The sequence below is a fragment of the Pristis pectinata genome, chromosome 5 (genome assembly GCF_009764475.1).
Source record: "Pristis pectinata isolate sPriPec2 chromosome 5, sPriPec2.1.pri, whole genome shotgun sequence".
Classification (NCBI taxonomy): domain Eukaryota; kingdom Metazoa; phylum Chordata; class Chondrichthyes; order Rhinopristiformes; family Pristidae; genus Pristis; species Pristis pectinata.
In genome coordinates, this window is record NC_067409.1 from 106,156,669 (window position 1) to 106,181,131 (window position 24,463).

At 39.1% G+C, this 24,463-nt stretch overlaps 1 protein-coding gene across 5 annotated transcripts in view; it reads left to right on the top strand.

Annotated features, from left to right (window-relative positions):
- Positions 1-24,463, top strand: part of LOC127570393 (dual 3',5'-cyclic-AMP and -GMP phosphodiesterase 11A-like) — a 189,228-nt gene that overhangs the window by 134,200 nt on the left and 30,565 nt on the right. For all 5 annotated transcript variants that reach the window (XR_007956358.1, XM_052015935.1, XM_052015933.1 and 2 more), the window contains 5 exons: positions 777-867; positions 14,267-14,367; positions 15,617-15,694; positions 20,444-20,507; positions 22,342-22,416. Coding sequence is in view for 4 of the 5 variants with exons in the window: in XM_052015935.1 (XP_051871895.1) it covers positions 777-867; positions 14,267-14,367; positions 15,617-15,694; positions 20,444-20,507; positions 22,342-22,416 (409 nt within the window). In the remaining variant the exon portion in view is untranslated. The remainder of the gene's footprint in view (positions 1-776; positions 868-14,266; positions 14,368-15,616; positions 15,695-20,443; positions 20,508-22,341; positions 22,417-24,463) is intronic.

Genomic DNA, 24,463 nt, shown 5'->3' on the forward strand with positions numbered 1-24,463 from the left:
GGCTATGCTCTTGGGGAAGGAGAGCAGGAGTGCCATGGTAAATTGAGTGGACGGACGATACATCTGGGAAGGGGAATGTATTGAAAGACCAGACCAAAATTGCTCACGGAGGGATTTTCCGCTGTAGTCATTAAGGGAAGTTTACATTTTGATCAGAGTTGTATTGAGAGGTTTGTGCAAGAGACTGCAGATGCTGGAATCTGGAGCACGAAACAGTCTGCTGGAGGAACTCAGTGGGTCAAGCAGCGTCTGTGGAGGGAAAGGAACTGTCAGTGTTTCAGGTCAAAACCCTGCATCAGTCCTGATGTAGGTTTTTGACCCAAAACTTCGACAGTTCCTTTACCCCTAGAAATCCTTCCACTTCTTCCAACTCCATGGGTCATCTTATCCAATTAATAAAGTGACAACCCCCAAACCTCCAACCCCACCTCTAAGTAAATCCTCAAATTTCCCCACCTCTAAGTAAATCCTTAAATTGCAACAGCCCTCAGTAATATAATGTTAACCTACTCTGCACTGAGCCATGCCTTTTTCCTGAATAATTTAGTGAACTACTTTGAATTACTAGCTTCAATTTAAATTTATAAATATGAAAGAAGTATGGATGAAAGCACAAATGAGTTATCCTTGTAAATGCATTTGGATTCGACTAACAACTACAGCTACTGATATTCATTACCACTTTACAATTTCCAATTTAATGAACCAAGGGATACCTGAAAACAAGTTGTTTACCAACCAAGCTCTGACAACTCGTACGTTTGATTCCCTTCCAGGAGTGGATCTGCTTTAGCACAGCTGTATGGGACATCTGCCACTTTGGAACACCATCATTTCAACCATGCTGTGATGATACTGCAGAGTGAGGTAAGCAAAGCAAAAACACTGACTCCAGGCAAAAATTAGAAAAAATATACCCACGATTTGCAAATGCAATATAAAGCAGGAAGAGGGTATCAGTTTTTAATAAACATGGTTGCTGAGCTGCAAAATGTCATGGTTTATAAATTATACTTTTATGTAGTTATAGCATTAGAATTTATAGTGTGGTAATTATTAAGCCTAACTCTAATATCAAATATATATGCATGACTGCCCCCTCAATGCAAAAGCCCGGCAAAGCTAGGGTTTTATTACAAATGAAAGTTTATGCTTACGAGGATTCTTTAACAGGAAGCAAGTTGATTAGTGCCACACAATTGGTTTGTTAGCCAATAATTTATGTCATCACATTTTTTAGCCAAGCATGGCATCAGATGAATTGTTATCCCCATATACCAGCCATCTTTATTCATGTATGAAACAGTGATACAGGTTCTAAACCATTACTTCTTACAAGTTGTAATTTAAATATACTTACTGAAATCCTTGTGCAGATTTAGCTAGAAGATGGAATTCGATGGCATGCAAAGCTTTTCTTCCATTTTCTACCTAGACTTGCTGGACTTTTCCAGCAAAGGCTTTTAAAATAACACATGTTATCCAGAGACACAAAGGATTCTGCAGATGCTGGAATCTGGAGCAATACGCAAAAAGTGTTGGAAGAACTCAGCAGGTCAAGGCAGCATCTATGGAGGGAAAGAAACAGTCGACGTTTCAGGCCATGACCCTTCATCAGGACTGGAAAGGAAGAGGGCAGAAGCCAGAATAAGAAGGTGGGGGGGGGGGGGGGGGGGGGAGGGGGAGGAGCACAGGCTGTCAGGGGACAGGTGAGTTCAGGTGAAAGGCAAGTCCAGGTGAGAAGGGGAAGGTAGTGGGTGGGGGGGGGGAAGATGTAATAAGCTGAGAGGTGATAGGTAGAAGAGTCAAAGGACTGAAGAAGAAGGAATCTGGTAAGAGAGAGCAGTGGACCATGGAATAAAGGATGGGGGAGGGGAGGAGAGATGGGCAGGTCACCAAGGTGGGGGAAGGGAGCCACAGGAATAAGGGAAGACAAAGGAGTGGGGGTGGGGGTAGGAAAAGAAGGGGTGGAATTACCAGAAGTTAGAGAAATCAGTGTTGAGGCCATCATGTTGGAGACTCCCAAGACAGAATATGAGGTGTTGTTCCTCCAACCTGTGCCTGGCCTCAATGTGGCAGTAGAGGAGGCCGTGGACAGACATGTCAGTGTGGGAGTGGGATGTGGAATTGAAGTGGGTGGCCACCGAGAGGTCCTGGCTGTTGCGGCGGATGGAGTGAAGGCGCTCGATGAAGCGGTCACTTAATCTGCATCGGGTCTCACCGATGCACAGGAGGCCGCGCCGGGAGCACCAGATGCAATAACCGATACCCTCGGACTCCAGGATTATCCAGGATTTTTTGGGAGCTCTCCAAATGAAAACACATGGCATATCTTAAAAAAACAAAATGGCCCTACATTTTCAATAGTTTATCCAAGAGACTTGCCAAGGAATAGTATTGAAAATCTGCAAAATTGTTGTCGTTAAATAAAGTGCACTCTTGCGTGCATGATGGAAAACTTTTTCAGTTATTGGTTAGGTGTTAACAGGGGTGGGCTTTTAACTTGGCATCGTGATTTTAATCATTTATTTTCACTCTTATTGTGTGAAAATTGACCCTGCACTTACATAGAGTTTGGGAGATTTGCTGCCATAACTTCTGTGGAAGAATAGCAGAACCCTTAGATAAATCTTTATTGCCCATTCACAAATATCCTATTTACAAACAATTCCTGGCAACTATGTACTTGAGCCCAAAGTTTTGCTGGTTATCCACACTATTCAGGATGTACTTCCATATTTCTATAACTTGATTCTTTGGGTTTTCTCCCAGAATGTATTATCTTACATTTATCCAAGCTAATCTGCATTTTTAATGGTCTGGCTTCTTCTGCTAACTTTTTCTGAACTTTTCCTCCTGTTTGTATATTGTTGGAAATTTTTGAGAATATGCTTCCTGTATCCAAGTCCGAATCATCCATTTTAAGCAAGGATAAAGATGAATCATAGCACTGACCTTCAGCTTGGAGGCTTAAGGATCTTCCATCTACCCTTACTATCCCCTCATTGTATGAAGTGTTACATTCGAAAGGAATGCCAAAAATGGCACCCACCTGAAGTTGTCGTACTGTGATAAAAATCCTGGTGTCAGCAATCATCCCATTATGGAAATGCAAGCTCCAAGCAGTTCGATTCCATCTGAGACTTTTAGCGAAGTGAATGCATGTACTGATGTAAGTGAGGTTAATTATGATTGAAGGCTGGTAGCATAAATGATGCTGCTTTGCTCCTGGGTATTGACGGTAAACAGCTCACTACAATATGATGGGAAGTCTCTGTAAGTAGCAGACATGTTCAGCATAGTGCTTTCCTGGACCTTTTTATTATCCCAGATTCGATATGATATTTGAACCTTATCAGCCATTGAGTGGCCATGGTTGTGCTATTAGAATTAGTGCACATGCTTCTTTTATGGCATTGTTGTAAATTCATTTTGCTGGATATCCAACTCTTTAAACTGATACAGATTAATTGACAGCAAAGCTGTGGTAGTTGGATTCCAATGCAGATAAGTATGAAGTCATCCAGAGTATAGGACCAAGTATTAAATGAAGAAATAAAATGGAATTCAAAGAAGATTTATGAATCCAGGTACACATCTCCTGGTCTGATTCAAATGGACTAATGGAATGTTAGTGCTAAATTTAAAAAGAATATAAAGAAATAAATTTTGGCAATAACCATATAAAGCTTTGGTTAAACTACATATAGATCACTTGCGTAGAGGTGGGCAATGCATCTTGGGAAGGTTAGTTCCATCTTGGAAGAGAAGTGGTACCAGTTAGCTATAAATGTGAAAATTTTAACTTCTCTATTCTTCCTTTTCAGGAGAAAGCTTACCTTTGAGGAAGGCAACAAGAATGCTGCTGTTTGCATTTCCTTTTATAGTTTGGCTTCCATACAATTGATTATGCCTCTGTGGGATGTTTTGTCCAGATTAAATACATTATATCTGTTCAAGATGCTAAAGGTGAACTAATTCTTTCTGCAGATTTTGGCATATCATCAATGCTTCAAGTCTGGTGAGCACACTGAGTGGCAGAGAGGATTGAGGTGCTGAAAAGCCCATTCTTGGCCCAAGGTTCCCTGGCCCTTAAGTCTGCAGAAAGAGTGAATTCCCCTTTAAAATCTTGAACAGATATAGTGTCTTTAACCTGGATAAAATATTCCACAGAGGCATAATCAATTGTATGGAAGCCTAACTATAAAAGGAAGTACAAACAGCAATATTCTTGTTGCCTTCCTCAAAGGTAATCTTTCTCCTGAAAAAGGAAGAATTGAGAAGTTAAAATTTTCACAGCTATAGGCAAGAATTGCGACATAATCCATTGTGACTGTGATAACAGGTATGCATCAAATAACTGCATTTGAAGTGGAAGTATTGTGATCTATTTAAGAATGCATCTGAAGAAACATATAGCTGATAATACAAGAAGAACACTAATGCATAAGGGCTTGAAGCATGCACTTCTGTAACAGTAATCCTGATAAGAAGCACAAATGACAAAAAAATCAAGGGTGCTATGTCATTTTGATCATATCATTGTCTGGTGGTCAGTTGAAATTTGATGGGACGTCAGACTACTTCCTAACAGAAACACTTGCCACTAAAATTTCAGCTGCAAAGTTGACTGCTTGTCCACCCTTCAAAGATGATGCCACAGAATCTTACATAAAACAGCACCACTGCTTTAGGCTACACCCCTCTCCCCCACCCAAGCCCTTTAAGTTAGCCCACAAGTTTTTAGCCAGGAGACACTGAACCCTTGTTCTTAGACAGTCTGCAAGACTACAGTCCCAGTACGTTACCATTTTGTACTCCTATAAAAAAAATTATAGAAATGAATATATTATCATGACCTTTAATTAAATTAGTGCCTATATTTTTAAAGTTTGTATCAATTCTGTAAATGCTAATTGCCTATTTACAGGAGTACATTTGGGACTAAGTAAAGAGGAGACAATGCTTACATCTTGTCTTTGTTCCCTAAAATGCAAATACAGTGAGCCAGTGACTGTTTTACACTCGCATAAAAGAGAAAAAAAATTATCCAGAATAATTAATGAACCCTGAGGCAATGGAACATTTCCAAACACTGACCCAATAGAAAGCAGTTTCCATCATTAATGTATCATAAGCTATTCAGTGAAAGAAGATTAAAATATAAATCAGCTTCAATCTTCCATATCCATGGGGAACAACATGAAAAAGATCCGTGAATAATTTTTAATAAATAATAATCCTCAAACTTTTTTTTATCATTTATGCAATTTAAAGACCAGATATTCTCCTTGAAGCACTCCCTCTTTTTGCTTTAGCACACTTTGAATTCTTAGTAAGAGAAACAACTCCCAAGAGTCCTGAGAAAAATCTTTCAAAGCCTCACAGTTCATTGAAATCTTCAGAAAATCTGCATAAAATGATAAGCAGGAGGCCTTTTTGACATTTCAAGTGTGAAACAATCAGCTCCATCCAAATGCCTGCCCAAGGACATTTGTGAGATTCCCATCAATTGTGGCATTGGACCTTAGTTGAATAAAACGGACAAACTGCAGACGCCAATTGCTGAAACCTGACATCAGGATGCTCAGAATCCACTTCTGGTGCTCGACAAAGAGAAGTGGACAGCCTGAACTGGCATTGACTGGCACAGCTGCTCCACTTGGGCTCACAGAAATGAGACTGCAAAATGTTTGATGCTTGTTTCTGAATTTGTTCCTCTTGGTTCCTTTAAAGTTTGGTCTAATGAGCCACTAGGCAGAGCATATGCAAATCGGGGTTCCTCAAAAGGCAATTGTACAGTTAAAAAAATGGGTTCAGTAATGCTGAATGACTCCCCCTTTATCTGGACTCTGTCCATGAACTTTCTAGCGGCATGTTAAAGGATGCCCTTTTGATTAGATATTTTACTCATACCTAATGAAGTTCCAGAAACATTCTAAGAATTATCAAGTACACTACGTGTAATCTCATACTTAATTGATAGAACAATTTAAATCTGCATTCTTGATACAATTTGGAACATTTTATTCTTTTCACATTCTCCAGTTAACATCACCACCCCTATATCCAAATGAAACCCAAAGTTAGAAACAACCTCAGAGAGGGAGAAATAGGAGGTATACTTTTTGCAAGCTGATTTTCACACATGTAACCGCTTTTCCATTTGAGATAACCAGATCAGCGTGACTGTCTACTTTGTTATTCTTTTGGATTTTCTAATTTATTATTAATAGTCAGTTTTTTATCAATTAAAAGTGTTGATGAAAGGTTCCTGTTTGATTCTGTATCAATCAGAACCAGGCCCTAGTTCTAACATCTAATTAAAAAGATGATCTTTACCCCAAATACCTCATCCATACAATCAGTGCTTACTGATCAATTAAGTTTGAGAATAAGAAATATTGACATATTCCAATTTAATTTAGTAATAAAGCAGAAAATTGCTTTATATTGAAACCTGACAGTGTTTTAAGGCAAAATTTCAAAATCCCATTGGTTGTGATCTTGGAATTGCTGTGTGGTTGTGAAATGAGGAAACATTCCAGTTTAAGGATCATACGTCCATGCATCTGGTACAAGAATTTAAAATTAAAATCATTAACGTGTAAACCCAAGTTTCAGACTCCTGGACTCATATTATTGAGTCATTGGGTCAGTGGTTAATTTGTTTCAGCTTAGAAGAACCCACGCCACTGTAGGGATGCTTTTTACATTCATCTCAACAATGCAGCTGGGAACACTTGGACCTTATACTATATAAAGAAGGAGAGTTCTCCAGGCCCAGTCAGACCTCATCTGGCCTCGACCTTCCCCATCTCCTCTGTGGGCCAGATGTCAAACTGAACGCTTGTTCTCTCAATTTACATGCTAATCCCAGTGCTGTGCTATGAGTGAGCCAAGAATTTGTATTAGAGGAAATCTCCAAAGCTGTCTCCTCTCCCTGATAGCATTTGACTTGAAAGGAATGAACTATTCCAACATAAGCTAGGAAAATGATAAAAATTACAAAAAGTTGCCATAGCCAGAATCTTGGCATTTTCCGGTAGGATTTCACTGACTTACCCCTAAAATTACAGCAGGATTCCAGGGACAAAATTTAGGGACAAATCTATGGTATGCTGATTACAAAACTGAGGAAGTATTACAATGTACGTTGAGGAAGTACTGTGATGATAGTCTGTGTTGGTGTTCATGACTGGGATATGTAATATTTGATCATAATATCACAACACAGGATGACCTCTAAATTTAATGCAGAATAACTCCCATATGTTTGCAAGTTTAGGAAAAAAAGGAAATTGACCAAGGAAATGAAGGATTTGAGAAAATTTATGGAAACCTGCTACATAAATAACTCTGAAGACTCTACGTGTAGAGAGGAGATGGGCCACACCTAAACCAACAAAGCCAAATACTTAGAAAGAGCTTTGAAACATGAATTGAGTATCATTTGAACTGAAACAACAAGAGTAGGAAGAGCAAAGCCTTGTATTCCTTGACCCCCTTAATATCCAAAGATCTTTTGCTCTCTGTCTTGATATACACAGTGACTAAACCTCCACAGCCCTCTTGGGGACAGAAGTCCAAAGATTCACTACATTCCAAATGAAGAAATTTCTTTAAACTCAGTCCTGAATAGCCGTCTCATATTATGAGACTCTGACCCCTGGTTCTAGACACCCCAGGCAGAGGAAAAATCGTTTCTGCATTTACCCTGTCAAGACCTGTAAGACAAAGAGAACTTTTCTCAATCTTCTAAACACAGGAGAATGTATGTCTGATCTGCTTAATCCCTCCTCAAAGGTCAAACCCCATCCCAGAAATCAATCTGGTGAAACTTTGTTGTGTTTTCTCAATTGCAATTATACCCTTCATTCAGTAGGGAGACCATAGCTCAATGTTATCCCTCTGTTTGCGGTTTCATCAGGTTCCTATACAATCGAGTATGACATCATACATACTGTAAGTGGCACAGTGTGGTCTTCCATTATGACTTCTCTACCTTTGGCCTCACACTATTCCAATGAAGCTTAATGTTAACTCAAGAAACAACATTTCATCTAATAACTTAATGCAGTAATGCTGTCAGAACTAAACATCAATTTCAGATAACCAGCCTCTCCAGTTTGTATCAGAGCTGACCAGTTCCGAGGAAAGATCATCAACTTGTCACATTAACTCTGTTTTTCTGTCTCTGCGGGTGCTGTCTGATCTGCTGAGTGTTTCTAATGTTCTCTGCTTTTATTTCAGATTCTCAGCATTTGCAATATTTCACCTCATCTTTCCAGTGTTGTCTTTTTTCCTTTCTCTCTCATTCTCTGTTTTCATTTATCTTCTATTTACATCTCCGCCAGATTGATCATCTGAGATTGCAAGTCTTCGCCAATCTCTCCCAACCAGCAGCATCCCCTATCATTCCATCTCTCTTAGTTTGCATCTTATTGCAGACATTCACTTTGTTCTCTCCATTCCTTGTCTGCAACTTAAAACATACTTATTTCTCTATTTTCTCAGTTCTAATGAAAGGTCAATGGCTGAAATGTTAACTCTGTTTTCCTTTGTGCTGATGCTGCTTGACTGGCTGAGTATTTCGAGCATTTCTGGTGTTTATTACAGATTTCCAGCATTTGCTGCTTTTTGGCTGTTTGATTTATGTACATGGGGCTACCTCATGAATGAAATTAATCCCATATGAAGGGGAAAATTACAAATGAACTACAAAAATGTTAGGGATTTAAGATTTAGCAATCCTTGGCTCACTAATAACACCGCACAGTATGCCCGATGAGAGGACCTACCTCCAGCTTGTCAACTACAGAGATGCTACAGGCCACCTTGTTAGCATGAAAAGTTTGTTGCTGTGAGAAAGGAAAGGAAGAGTATGAAAGAACTGGGGAATTATTTAACCAGAGACTTCAATCAACCAAATGTACGCTGGGAATATCTGGTTCAGAAATACTGAGGATGTGAAGGGAAATTTGGCATTTGTTCATCATCCACTTAGACACTTTTAATTTTCATTGAATTCATTGAAAAGTAAAGCCAAGGCAGATTTATAACTGGCAGCCCATTTGGATTGGCCTGGTTTCCTCTCACACTCAAAGTAAAAATGATCTCCATTACTGGCCAATGTAATACACTGCTGCTTTAATGCATTAAGGAAACTACTACAGGTAGTGTTCATCTCTTATAGTTATTAGTGATGCAAGCAGCATACTGGAAGATGAAGCTGTAACATCCCTGGGGAAAGCATTCACAGCATGATCAAGATTAATACGACCAGGGAGTCAGAAATACCCAAATCCAGAAATATAACAGTAATATATGTGCCAGTGCTGGGCAATGATGATATCCAACAAGACAAAATCCAGCTATCACCCTCTGACATTTAATGGTGATACCATCATTGAATCCCCCACTATCAATATACCATTGATCAGAAACGGAACTGGAGCAGCCATGTACACAATATGGCTACAAGAGCAGGTCAGAGGCTAGGAATCCTGGGGCAAATAACTCACCTCCTGACTTCCCAAAGGCTGTCCACCGTCTACAAGGCTCAAGTCAGGAATGTGATAGAATACTCTCCACCTGCTTGGATAAATGTAGCTTCAACAACACTCAGGAAGCTTGACAACATTAAGGACATAGCAGCTTGCTTGCTAGGCATCCCATCCACAACCATTTACTCACTCCACCACCGATGCACAGTAGTGGCACTTTGTACCATGTACAGGATGCACTGCAGCAACTCACCAAGATTCCTTAAACAACAGCTTCCAAACCCTCAGCCTCTACCAGTTAAAAGGACAAGGCCAGCCAAAGCATGGGAACAGCAGCACCTGGAGGTTGGCCTGCTAGCCACACACCATCCTGACTTCAGACTGAGATTCACATTAGTTTATTGTCATATACACTGGGGTGCAATGAAATTCCTTGCTCACATGGTTCGCAGAGTAAACAGTATACATGATAATAATAAATACAACAATATATACACCAATGAGTGCAAAATATATCACCATTCCTTCATTGTCGCTGGGTGAGAACCCTGGAACTGCCTTCCTAACAGCATTGTGGACATACCTGCATCTCAAGGACTGCTGCAGTTCAAGAAGGCAACTCCCCACCACCTTCTAAAAGGCAATTAGGGATGAACAATTAAATATTAGCTCAGCCCCCGAAGGCCACATCCCTTGAATGAATTTTTAAAAAAATGTCAAAAGGAGGGGAGAACATTACCCTGTATAGCTCATGTAGTGAGTAAACACAAACTTGATGGGTCAAATAACTAATTTCTCTGCTGCAACATTTTATAGTTCATTCCCAAAAGGAATGCCAGTCAGTGAGCTACTCCACCTCTCATACGCAGTGAAACATTTGTTTGAAAACTTTCCACCTGATGTATTTTCTGTGGACATTTGGACCAAGTGATCTAGAGTTGCTATTGCATAGCACAGCATTTATATGCACAGACTTGGCAGCACTACACTTAAAAAAGCAAGATATGATCAGGGATAGTCAGCATGGCTCTGCTGTTGAGAGGTCTTGGCTGACTAATTTGTTTGAGATTTAAGTAGCATATTTTGAAGTCACAAAATATATTGTTGAGGGCAGTGGGGTTGATGCAGTCTACATGGACTTCACTAAGTTGTTTGACAAGGAAGGCTGATACGAAAGGTTAGAGCCCGTATGATCCAAGGCAAGTTGGCTAATTGGATACAAAGTTAGCTTGGTAATAAGAGACATTAGCCTGGGCATGGAATGTAAGAGCATGGAGGCCATGATACAAGTTTATAACACAATAGTTCGGACTGTATGTAGTTCTGGTCACTGCACTAAACGAAAGAGATGATAGCACTGGAGAGAGTGCAAAGGAAATTTACCAGGATGTTGCCTGAGATGGAATTTTTCAGTTATGTGGAGAGACTGAATAGATTGGTATGGTTTTCCTTGGAGTGGAGAAGGCTGAGGGAGGACCTTATAGAGGTATGCAAAATTATGAGAGACATAAATAGAGGGGATAGTGAGAAACATTCCCCATAATGGAAACATCTAAGGGCATAGGTTTAAGATTAGAACTCAGAGGTAAGAAGAGTTTTGAGGAAAGAAATTTTCACCCAGAGAGTAGTTGCAATCTGGAACACACTAGCTTTGAAAATGATGGTAGCAGGTACTTTCACAACATTTAAGAAATATTTAGAGAGCATTTGAATCACGAAAAGATAGATGGCTGTGTACCAAGTGCTGGTAAATGGGATTAGTATAGATGGGTACTTGATAGCCAGCATGTGTCTGATGGGCTGAAAGGCCTGTTTCTTATATGACTTGTCAACCAATAACACTTCTAGAAAATTTAATTGCTGCTGCTTGGTTCATGATTATGAGGCTTACTTTGTAAATACCTTGAAGATGACTGTCCCAAGCAGATCCCCTTAGAATTTGGTGCTGTAGGTCTCCACCAGCTTCACCGTCATACTTGGCCTGACAGTGACCTCAACCCATTCCCATAATCTAACTTCAACCTCCCCTACCAGCTTCATTTCTCCCAACATCCATGTCTTAAGTCCTGATTTCTTCCCTATGACTTGTGCCTTGATCTTACTCTACTGCTCTCCCCTTGGCCTTCAAGCATAATTTTACTGCAGGACACCATCATACAAAAGCTATATTGATCCACAATGCAACAGTCAATTAAGGCGCATTTTCCAGTGTCAGAGAGTTTCTAGACAGATGAATTAACAAGTAGGCTTGCAAGAAACCAGTGACAAAGTAAAATCCTGCTATGTTCACTTATAGCATTATTATTAATCCAATGGAAAATGCTGTGATATTTTCACTCAGGACATTTCTGTTTGAATGAAAGAATCTGTACTCAGAACCAATACTTTCACAAGGCCTTGTACGGCCATTCAGACTTCATCACCAGCATCTTTCTGCTGCGGTGTGTCTTCCTTTGCTTTACGTGGGTGGTGTTTCTGATTGTACTTATTCTGGTATTACTACATAGTGCCAGTGTACAACACTGGAATTTGTTTTTAATAGTGGCATTTGAATATTGTTTCTTTAGTTGAATGAGATGGTCACTCTATAAACATTAGCAACATTCATTAGCCTTCAACAGAAATATGTTTCGTGCTAAATAAGCCACCTGCATTTTTACAAATGAAAATATTGTTGACATCAGTTTACAGCATTCCAAATTTACTACAAGAAAATTCAGGGTAAACCATCTAGATAATCACCTTTTCTCCTAACATGTAGTAATAATGTTTAGCAGAAAAATATGAGGACGATTATTTTTATCATTTTATCATTTTATACTCCTTTGTGACATAGACAGCCATCAATCCCAGTCCCCCACTTACACCTTTGTAACCCAATCTCTCAAACATGCCTATTAACACCTCCCTGATTCTCTCACTAGTTACCTACACTAGGGGTGATTAACAGAAACTAGATTACCTACCAACTAGTGTGTTTTTGAGACATTGGAAGAAACTGAAGCACCCAGGGCAAATGAACATAGTCACAGGGAGAAGGTGTAAACTTCACGCAGACAGAACAAGAGGTCACAATCAAACCCAGGCCACTGGAGCTACGAGATGGCTCTGCTACCTGCAGTGCCACCGTGCTAGCCTGCTGCACTTCTGTACCCCCCTTGCTGAGTCTATAAGCAATGAGTCTAATATTGAGTAATGTGACACACTGGTCAGTTTGAATGAGAACATGAGCTGAGTTTGCCAACCCTGGACATAAAAGGAAAGCTTCAACTAGAGTTCCTGTTTTTTGCCAGAAAACCCTGCAGGTGGTAAGTGAATGTGAGGGTCAAATGGAAGTTGGCAGGGTTCCACTGTAAACTCTTGTTCATTAAATAGCTGCCAACATACACTATAAATACTTGTCCACGTAGAACAGTCACTTTGCCTAAAGCAGAAACCCAACTGCTGTAGAATGATACTCTAGCATGGCTGAACATTTCATGTTAAAATAACTCCAGTAGATATGGACATCAGCTTATTGCTTGTCCAGGCATATTTTCTGTTGTTACAGAGCTTTTACTTTTATACCTGTCACAAAAAGCCTATATTGAGTCCTGCAGAGGAGCAATTTCAGAGCTTGTTCTTGATCTTGAAGGGGACCACAAGACACAATAATAGAGGGCAGCTTTCTGAAGTGCAGCATTTTTCTCCCCCAAGCACCATCAAATGTTCCTCAGTCCCTTTTAATGGGCAAAGCATTCCCTGGAACTTCTGAAGTTAACTGACCCTGTAAAAGTTGGGAGAGTCAGGAGCAAGGTCACGGGTGCATTGGGATCCAGGCTGCATGTGCTCGCTGTAGCAGAGTAAGATTGAACATTTCCGAGTCATTAATCAGATTTTGTGCATTCAATATTTACCAGTTTTAAAAATGATTTCCAAATCATTTTATTTTTACTGAAGTTGCTGACCATTGCTATTTCCCAGAAGTACGAGATCCATGCATGTGCTTCCAGGCACCATTTCTATTTATTTGTCAAGATAATATCTAATGTTAAATGACTTGCCTGAAATGGAGGGCTGTAGTTATAAGGAGAGATTGGACAGGCTGCGTTTATTCTCACTGGAATGTAGGAGGCCAAGGGGAGACCTTGTAGAGGTTTGTAACATTTTGAGGGACATAGAGTCTTTTTCTCAGGGCAGGGGAGTCTAGAACTAAAGGGCACAGGTTTAAGGTGAAAGGAGAGGGATTGAAAGGAGATCTGAGGGGTAAGTTTTTCACACAGTGGCTGTTGGTTATCCGGAACAAGCTGTAAGCGGAGGTGATAGAGGCACATACAGTCACAATGTTAAAAAGGCATTTGGTTAGGTACTTGGATAGGAAGGACAGAGAGGGACATGGACCTTATGCAGTCCAATGGTATTACCGTGGATGGACATCATGGCCGCATGGACAAGGTGTGTAGAAAGGGCCTGTATGATTCTATGACTTGGAATATTGTTCTTCTCTTCCTAACTGAAACATTATAAGAATTTTATCAGACAAATACAAACAAAATTAATGTAGTGGAGTATAGAAAAATAATTTTGTAAGATAATTAAATTTACAAAGTTTTTGTATAACTGAACTTCTTATCAAATTTCTTATTCCCCCGGTTATAGTTTCTTATTCCTCTTCCCCCACCCCAGTTATAATTCACAAACAAATTTTAAAATTCCAGGAACGGGTGCTTTGATCTTGCATACATTTGCACTAAGCTACTTTACCTTTGCCTTAATTTTAGGGACACAACATTTTTGCCAACCTTTCCTCCAAAGACTACAGTGATTTGATGCAGTTGCTGAAACAAGCTATCCTGTCCACTGACCTCATGCTGTATTTTGAGTAAGTGTTTCCATCACAGCTTAATTACAATGCACATTTGCCATTTAAGTTTATTATTGTTTCAATTATAAATGTAATGCCGTTCAGCAAAGTTGCATTTGCCAAGTTGACTCAGTTCTTAGCACACTTGTCCCTGTCAGAAAGTTCAAGATCTATTCCAGGATTTTAACCCACAATCTACCTTGACACAGGTCTTACCCACCTTACAAATGCCCGACTTATGTACAACCCATACATACGAAAGAGCTTTTGGGAGCCCAGCATTTGCCGGTTGCTGCAGGGCTGCAAGCAACTTCTGCTGCCTGAGAACTCAGTCATGGCCACATTTCTGACTTGTGAACTGTTCGGGTTACAAACTGTTTGCAGGAACAGAACCCTGCCGTAACCTGGGGACCACCTGTATGGTTTGGGTGATGTCTTAAACTGGTGATTGGGTGGATACGAAAGATCCCATGGCACTCATCAAAGAAAACCCATTGGTCTTATTAATTTTTGTTTTTCCTTCAGTAGCAACCACTCTTTCAATTTATTTATTCGCAAATTGGCTCCACTGTTTCCTTACAAAACAACTGTTATTGATCTTCAAAATCAATGTATTTGTTCTAAAGCAGATTCAGATGGGATAAAATGCTCCATCAGTGAAAGTTTCTTGTTTATTTCACCTTTGTATATCCTTTTGGCTTAATCTGCATGATACAAATGCAGCGATATAGTTTCTGAACTGCTGCTTGATCACTTATGGCTGTACCAATCCTAGAATTTGTACACAAACCCCTGGAGAAATGTAAGTGTGCAATGGTGATTTGTGTAGCAGAGTTTCCGTTTTGTGCATCATTTAACAGTTATTTGAAAAGTAAGCATACACTGAATTAAAGATATTGAGGAGATTAACAAGTTATTTAACCAAGTTTATTGCTGGATTATGCATGAATTTTATCAGAGGTACTGATTATAATCGGCTGGTTCAATTTGATGTGTATACTAGCCATTTGTATTTTCACTATGTTAAAGTAAGCATTTTAAAACCTGTTTCATTTAATCATATAATTAGCAGATTGCTCATTTATCAACATTTATTGCTGACTGAAGCTATTTAGATGCCAGCAGTTATATGGCATACTCAATTGTTGGTTTGTTGGAATGCACTAATTTCCCAGAGTGTATTATATTAATCGTGTCTGGAATTGTAATGCCACATTGCTACTCAAGCACAGATACAACAAAATACTATTTTTTTATTTGAATGCAGGTCGCGCTCTAAATTCTTCGAGTATGTCATGTCTGGGGAACATAACTGGTGTCTTGAGAAGCACAGACAAATGTTGAGGTAACACAGTATTCTGAAACTGTTTTGTTTTCTTCTCCATGAAGAATACACAATTGCAATAACAATATGGTTAATTACACTGTTATTGAACCTAATTCCCATTGAACTAGACAACATTCTGAAGGTGGATAACAGCTTCTAGTTTGTTTTACTATGGTAAAGTACAATATAAATGCAAGTTTTAACTAACATGCTTTCATCTATCAAAGGTATTGGATGGCAAATGATACATGCAACTTCACTGGTTTACTCATCAAGCTGGATTTCAAATGAAATCTGCATCTTCTAATATTAATTTGCTTCTGATTCGCTAACAGTTCTTACCTTAAAATAAGATATCTTTATTAGTCATATGTACATCGAAACACACAGTGAAATGCACCTTTTGTGTAGAGTGTTCTGGGGGCAGCCCGCAAGTGTCGCCACGCTTCCGGTGCCAACATAGCATGCCCACAACTTCCTAACCCATACGTCTTTGGAATGTGGGAGGAAACCGGAGCACCCGGAGGAAACCCATGCAGACACAGAAGAGTCCAGTTCTATTCTCCCCGACATGAAGCCAAAGATGCATTAAAACATGATTTTTTTTGTTATTATATGTGATGTGGCACCATCATCAACAGAGGTCTTTTGGTTAAACCAACACAAGGTATAAACTAGATAATTTGTGTCAGCTGCTGTTCCATCACTAGGGCATGCATGGTAAGAGAGGACTATTAACTCTTGCTTCAATGTGTGCTGTGTGTAATTAAATTGAAACTGGTGCACAATATAGACATCAGATCCAGTTGGGTAACTTGCAGTTTCACACTGATTTGTGAAATCCTAAATCTTAGTTATGTTGGATCTGGAGATGATATTGTCCAGAAGGTTCTTCAGGTCGAGGATGAGGTACAGCTCTTATGGTTACAGCCGTTTTATTAGATGTTCATCAAAGTACAGGTCAAGCAGTGTCAGCTTGAAACAGCAAGTAACACAAAGTTAAAGCAGCCAAATAACAAAGGACTGGAGACCTCATGTTCTCCCTTTATACTGCAAACTGGTTTAAGCTGGTTATATTAGGGAGTCTTCTCTGATAGGAACAGTCTGTGAACAACAAGGACAGTCTTGATGTACGCTGCTATGACATCTCAGGCTTACAGACAAAGAAAAATCTGCTGAAAATTTACAAACCGGTGATTGCACAAACATATAAGCAAGCATAAAGAAAGTTAAAGTGCAAGAAAAATAACAACTTAAACAGCAATTTAGACCCTAATCCAACTAACTTTGAATTTCAAGTTCAAGTTCAAGTTACTTTATTGTCATTCACCCATATGCTATAAAAACACATAGAGGAATTAAGTGTCATTTTCCCCAGACTCTCGCAACAGAGGACATACATAAAATAGAAGACATATAATAACTGCAGACAAAAAAATTGTGCAAGTACAAATAATGCAAAAAACGGTATATACAGAATACAATTTAGTGCAGAGTTAGTGCAAAACTGAATCAGACGAAGAAAATACAGAACTCAGTGTGTTACACTAATTGTATAAAAATGTTCAGCAGCAGCCAAAGTTCTCATACGCCGTTGTGCAAACCAGAGCTTTTGACGCGTCATTTATCTGAAACTGTCTCCAGGGTATTCAGGAGCCTGACAGCCTGGGGGACAAAACTGTTGCACAGTCTAGTAGTTCTGGCCCGGATGCTCCGGTACCGCTTGCTAGATGGCAGTGGGACAAATAGATCGTGGGAGGGATGAGAAGGGTCATCTATGATTCTGCAGACCTTGTGTGTGCATCGTGTGTTGTAGATATCCAGGATGGAGGGAAGAGGTACTCCAATGATCTTTCCAGCTGTACTCGGAGTTATTTAATATTAAGATAAATTGTAGCTCATGTTTGCAAATCACTTTTCTCACAAAGTTCTGTGAGAATTTGCTCTTTGTGTGTCCTAGGCATCTCCATGTTGATAACCCACAGGCTCAACTTATGAAGTCCTTGATTAGCTGTTGGTGGATGGCTGCATTTTAACATTGGAACTACAGGGAATATCATGTCCTTTTGTTATCACAAGTCCTTGCAAGTCTGTAACAGTTCCAGGAGTTTCCTATGAGTTCGTTAGCGACAAGAAAAAATAAAATAAGCATCCAAACGATAGTTTTGAAATAATTATTCAACATTGGAGTTCTACTGATATTTGTAAACTATCTGAGCTTCACTTTAAGGGTAATTTGTATCACTGGGATTACCCAATGACCTAATTACTGACTGATTCCCACCTATTACCCAATACCTGTACTCTCTGGAATACTGTGGTTTTCTTTAAAAAATTAGATTCTGGTTAGTATCTTGGCCAACGTTGCGTGAAAAATGATGCCAGATGTTATTTGCATCCAGTAAATGTCTTAGCAATTGATGTTGTGTGTTTAGTGGAATTGTCTTATACAGTCTGTTGCCAAGATTTTGGCCTGCTTTCAGATAATTAAAAAAATCGGTAAGGGAAACAAAATTAGATTGAAAATTTAAAAAAAAACATGCAGATTCTGGAATTCTGAAATAAAAACTGGAAGGCCAGTCAGCATCTGTGGAGACAGAAAAACAGAGTTAACGTTTCAGGTCAAAGAACTTCCATCAGAACTGGAAAAATGAAAAAAAAAAGTACGTTTTATGTTGCAGAGAAGAGTGAGGTGGTCTTTGGAGACAATGGAAGTGTCTGTGACAGGGTGGAGACCAAGTTTATCCAGGTCACCCATGCTTTTGGAGGTGTTTAGTTAATAGATGAATGAAGGCAGTTAGAGCGAGGAACAAAATCAAAAGAGCATCCTGAACTGTGTGAGAGAGAATGCAGGAGGTGCTGGAATTTTGAAGCAAAAGAGGATGCTGGAAAAAGAACAGTAGATCAGGCAGCATCTGTGGTGAGGGAGACTGAGTTACTGTTTCAGGTGATTGACCTTACATCAGAATTGGCCAGTTCCGATAGGAACTGATTATCTAAAACAATGAATTTAATATTATGTCTTGGATGTTGCAATATCCCAAAACAGAAAATGAGGTGCTGTTTCTCAAGCTTACATTGGGTTTCTTTGAAGCAATGTAGGATACCAGAGGATGACAGAGGATACCAGGGGTCAGTGGGAAGAGGATGGAAAATTAAAATGTCAGGTGACAGGAAGCTCAGACTCACCCTTGTGGACTGAAGTGAGGTAATCTGCTTAGTGGTCACTCAATCTGTGGTTTCTCCAATATACTGCACAATGAATATAATACGCCAAATCAGAAGAAGGTCAAGTCAGTTGCTACTTTACCTGGAAAGGTTATTTGGGTTTATAGACAGTGGGAAAGGATGGGGTAAAAAGGCAGGTATTGCATCTCCTGCAGTGAAAGTACTGTGAGGGGTCAATGCATTGTGGGAATGGAAGAGGAACCAGGGAGTCACAGAGGGAATGGTCCATAGAGAATGCTAAAAGGTGGAGAGGACGGGAGGGAAAGATGTGTCTGGCGGTGGAATCTTGTTGAAGGCAGTGTAAATTATGGAGGGTGATCTGTTGTATGTGGTGAGGCTGGGGTGGAAAGTAAGAAAAGAAGAACGTGGCACGGTAGCATAGTGGTTAGCATAATGCTATTACAGTGCCAGCGATCTGGGTTCAATTCCCGCCGCTGTCTGTAAGGAGTTTGTACGTTCTCCCCATGACTGCGTGGGTTTCCTCCGGGTGCTCCCGTTTCCTCCCACATTCCAAAGACATAGGAGTTAGTAGGTTAACATGGGTGTAATTGGGCTGCGCGGATTTGTTGGGCCGGAAGGGCCTGTCACCATGCTGTATAAATTTTAAAAAAAATTAACGTTTAAAAAGAAAGTTTTTTAGAAAACGCTGTCCTTGTTCTGGCTGGGAGCTGAGGAGGGTGAGAGCAGACGTTTGGGAAATTGGAAAAGGCAACTAACAGCCCTTTCAACTATGGTGGTGGAGAAGCCAGGAAAAAGGGAGGCACCTCAGGGGCATTGGTGTGGAAAGTCTCACTAGCAGAACAACTTGATGAAGATGGTGAAACTGGGAAAAAGAAGTGAAGTCCTCATGGGAAGCAAGGTGGGAGGAGGCGTAGTTGAGATAGCTGGTTATCTATGGGTTCGTTACGGTTGTTAGCAACTGAAATAGAGATAGAGATATCAAGAAAGGGAAAGGAACTTCTAGCTTTGCATGCCAGCTCAAGATGATTTATTTCATAATATTTCACTTTAATATCTCTAAAGAGCCTATTTCAATTTTAATTCTTTGCTTACACACATCTACTGTATATTATGATTACTGACTGGATTATAACAATCCATTTCAAAATACGTTATAATCTGGTCAATAAAATAATGTTATTAAACAAAATATAATTAAAAAAATTCAAAATACTGTAAATGCTCAGCAGATCAAGTGTCGTCTATGAAGAAACAGTTAACATTTTAAGTTGATGAATTGATTTCAGAACTGATTAAAGTCACTGACCTGAAGCATTAATCTCTCCCTCGCTCCACAGGTACTACATGATGTGCTAAGTACTTCCAGCACTTAATGTTCTTATTTTAGACTTCCACGGTTCACAATATTTTGCCTCCAGATAATTAAAAAATCAGCAAGAGAAGGAAATGTTCATTGTCCAGCAGAAAGAAAGAAACAAGTAGATTATATTTGATATTTTGTTGTGGTGATCAAACTCCAGCAATTCTGATAGATGAATTTAATTTCATTTATCATTACCATTTTATTTTTGGCATCAGGTCTATGCTAATGACAGCCTGTGATTTAGGAGCAGTTACCAAGCCTTGGGAGATCTCTAAGCAGGTGAGTACAGGAAGCCCTTTCCCATCATGATATAGAATAATAAATGTTCTAAAATTGCAATGTTGATATGTTTGCAGTCATGCATATAATTTCAGCTTTCACTTTATATTTAGTAATTCACTTATTGCTTAAAACTAGATTCAAAATTTCTTTTTTTTTGCCATTCATAACAAGACAGCTGTAGAGACCACTATTCAAGAAAAGCAACATTTAATTCTGGAAGAAATGTATATTTGATTAGGGGTGTAAAGTCATGTTTAGTTTGGATATGATTCCACACCTTTTGTTCCAGTACCAAACCAGCATCAACTATTATGCATTGTTCTTTGTTTTTGCTACCAAACCAAACATTGCATGGATATTTGTTTCTAATGTAAAGTTCTTCCTTCAAAACAAGTCTCCCTTTAAATGTAGCGTATATACACATTTATTTCTGCTGCTAATGGGTGCTCATGAATCTAATGCCTGATGTTCCCAAAATCCAATAAAATATCATGTCTAGAAAGAGGCTTTTGTCCTCAAAGGACAAATCTGCAGGATTTGTTATTGCTGGAATTTATATGTCCATCATGTTATTATAAAGTTTCTAAAGGCCAAGGTGAATGACCAGAAATATCTGAATGTTAAAGTTTTAACTACGCTCTCCAGTTAAATATAAAAGCAACAAATGGAAAATATAATTTCAATATTAAATTGTCCAATGAATAACTATGTAATACAAGTGTGAGATGTTCATTCAGCTGCAAAATATTTGTGTTTACTGCCACAGTTGCATCCTTATTAATCAAAGTGAGGCATTTTCTCTTCCTCTGGCTGCCAAATACTGGCCATAAGTCTTGGTCTTTATCAGGAATCATCCCTGTTATGTTCTGTGATATTTCAAGATTCACACAGTGCCCTTGGCATGAGCAATAAGTACCTACTCAATATCATGATGTGGACATCGAGTATGGAAAATGCCCTAAGTTAATTACCGCACCCTAAATTAGATAAAGGAAAGTAATTGCTCTTTGAATTATTGCACCTAATCTCATTCAGAATGGCAGAAAAATGATTGATAGTTTTTGTGAATTATGAAGCAATCTGTCTAACTATATGGAACCTATTTACAAATGTGACATTGCCTGGTCCTATTTACATTACCGGTAATTTCTGTGCCATAAAATGTGTGGATTTTCTGATGTTTTTCTTAATTATAGGGAAATTAGCTTTGTTGCTAATCTCATATTTAATCATGAGGCCACATCTCAGATTTAATCATGAGGCTGCCACATTCAAGTAGCTTAATGACAATTTTGACACAAAGTTTAAGACAAATTATATCATGTTATGCAATCGTCTTTTTTTAAATCTTGGATAAACAATAAATGGTTTAAATACGTAACCATGATAAAGCATGTTACCTTTCCAGACTTCCAAGAAGTGGATACACTGTCTATTATCTTCCAGGTCAACTAAATAAGAAATGTGCTCTTTGTTCTCCTTGTTGCATTTAGTTTAAGTTTGTATGTAGGCGCCTGTGTAAATATCCAATATGAAGTTGGAAAAGCTTGTAAGTGGTCAAAGAAAAGGAATAGTTCAGAAAACAATTGATGTTTGGGATCTTGAGCAGCTTTAGAACAATAATAGCCAGTAGTAAAATCCACAGATAACCAGGTAGATAAGACAATTTATGACTGATAGTTCCCTAATTAAGAAAAGGGAAGTAACATTGCATGAAGCTGTGAAGTCACATATGACTTATCGATAGTGAACTGCTATTATTAAAATGTGTTTGGTCAGTTTGAAATCACATTAAATAAGTTTGTAGAACACATGCATTTATGTATTGTAGGTGGCTGAATTGGTAACTAGTGAGTTCTTCGAGCAAGGGGACAGGGAGAGAGCTGAGCTGAAGCTGACACCAGCTGTGAGTACGGATTTAAAAACTTGAATTTTAAATAAACATATTTGTCAGTTTTCTATTCTGTATTTACTCCCAAAAAAAACACTCCTTTCCAAGTTCTGTCTTGGGAGATTATCAGGCAGACAGAGAAAATGATTTCAAGGATTTGCTCAAAGCTTCCTTGAAGAAATGCAACATTCTCACTGACTGCAGAGAACCTATGGCCCAAAAGTGCCCAAAGTGGAGAAGGAGTATTCAGGATGTTGTTGAGAACCTCAAGACAGTGGCAACCAAAGCTCTGTGTGTGGGTATCTCACAATCTACCCACCCATTCACCCTGTTGGCTCCTCCCACCCTACCTGTGGAAGGGGCTGCAGTTCCCTCACTGGCCTCATCAGTCATTTCAGAACCCACAAAACTGAAGTGGAAGCAAATCATCCTTGATCCAGAGGGACTGTCTAAAGGATTTACCTCCTTTATTATTATTGCTTGTTAATGTTATTTCTCCAGACTTGCACAATTGATTTATTCTATTAAAATTAATTAAGAAGATACTTCTTTAGTAATAATCTCATGCCTGCACTTCATTCAACTTTTGAATGGTGGCTTCAACTATTTACCACCAAGAAAGAAAAGACCATAACTCTAAAATTCAACCATACACTAATTTGAACAGTTAAATAACTGTCATTAGTCACAATGGGAATATATTTTGTCATACATAATGTTCTATGTTCAGCTATTAAACTATTTCAAGACTGTCAAGGTTTCCACTGACTAGATCTTAATTAAGAAGGAACACATTTTTCAAAACCTCTGGACAACCAAAAATGCTTCACAACTAGTGAAGTGCTTCTTGCAGTGTGGCCATTGATGGAATGCAGGCAATGAACACACACAGTCTGAAAGATATGGTCCCAACAACAAAATAAAAACACTCTCAATAGAACATTGAAGTGTCAACCTAGATTTCTGTACTTACATGTCTGGAGGGTACTTGAGCACAATCATCTGACTCAGAGGCAAGAGTGCAACCACTGAGATAAATTAGCATAAATTAGATTAGCACCAATTCCTAGATTACAGAAGATGATTAAATTTATGCTTCCACACCTTTTGTTCCAGTACCAAACCAGCATCAACTAAGACAAGATTTCTTTATTGGTCACATGTACATCAAAACACACAGTGAAATACATCTCTTGCGTAGAGTGTTCTGGGGGCAGCCCGCAAGTGTCACCACGCTTCTGGTGCCAACATGGCATGTTCACAGTTTCCTAATCTGTATGTCTTCTGGAATGTGGGGGGAAACCGGAGCACCCGGAGGAAACCCACGCAGACATGGGGAAAATGTACAAACTCCTTCCAGACAGTGGCTGGAATTGAACCTGGGTCGCTGGCGCTGTAATAACGTTACGCTAACCACTACACTACCGTGCCTGCCCTACTACTATTGTGCATTGTTCTTTGCCTTCAGTGTCCTTTAATGCGACAGTCTTAGTACATATCAATTTTTATTGATTGGAGATAGATTGTCCAAATGGAAGGATATTGATATTGATACTTGCCTTTTATCACATATGGCTGGTAGCTATTTTGAGTTATTATGACATCAGGCAAACAGTGCATGGGTCCATTAGTGCAATATCTAAAGCCAAACTTTTATTCTGAATTGCTAAACCAATTCCAGTCTATATGATAAGGTGTCTGATTGCAGAGTTCTTTAATATCAATATTCTGCGCTTTCTGCTGCAATTGTTTAAACTGGAAAACCTAACCGACAGCTGAGAATCACAGAATTCTTGCATATTTTGTTTCAATCACAAGAAAGAAGAGTAATGATGGAGATCCCACTGAATGGGTTGAATTCTCATGTTAAATGCAGCTTGACAAAAGTGGATTTGAACTTAGTCAAAACTGAATCCAGGAATCCCTTGCTTGATTCCTGATGCCAACGTAAACTTCGGTTCTAGCCAAGATTGGCTTGGTGGCTCCAATTTGCCTGGTTGAGTTCAGAATTTTTTTCCCCTATTGGTAGTTAATCAAGTATTTGGCGCAATTGTGCTTAAAC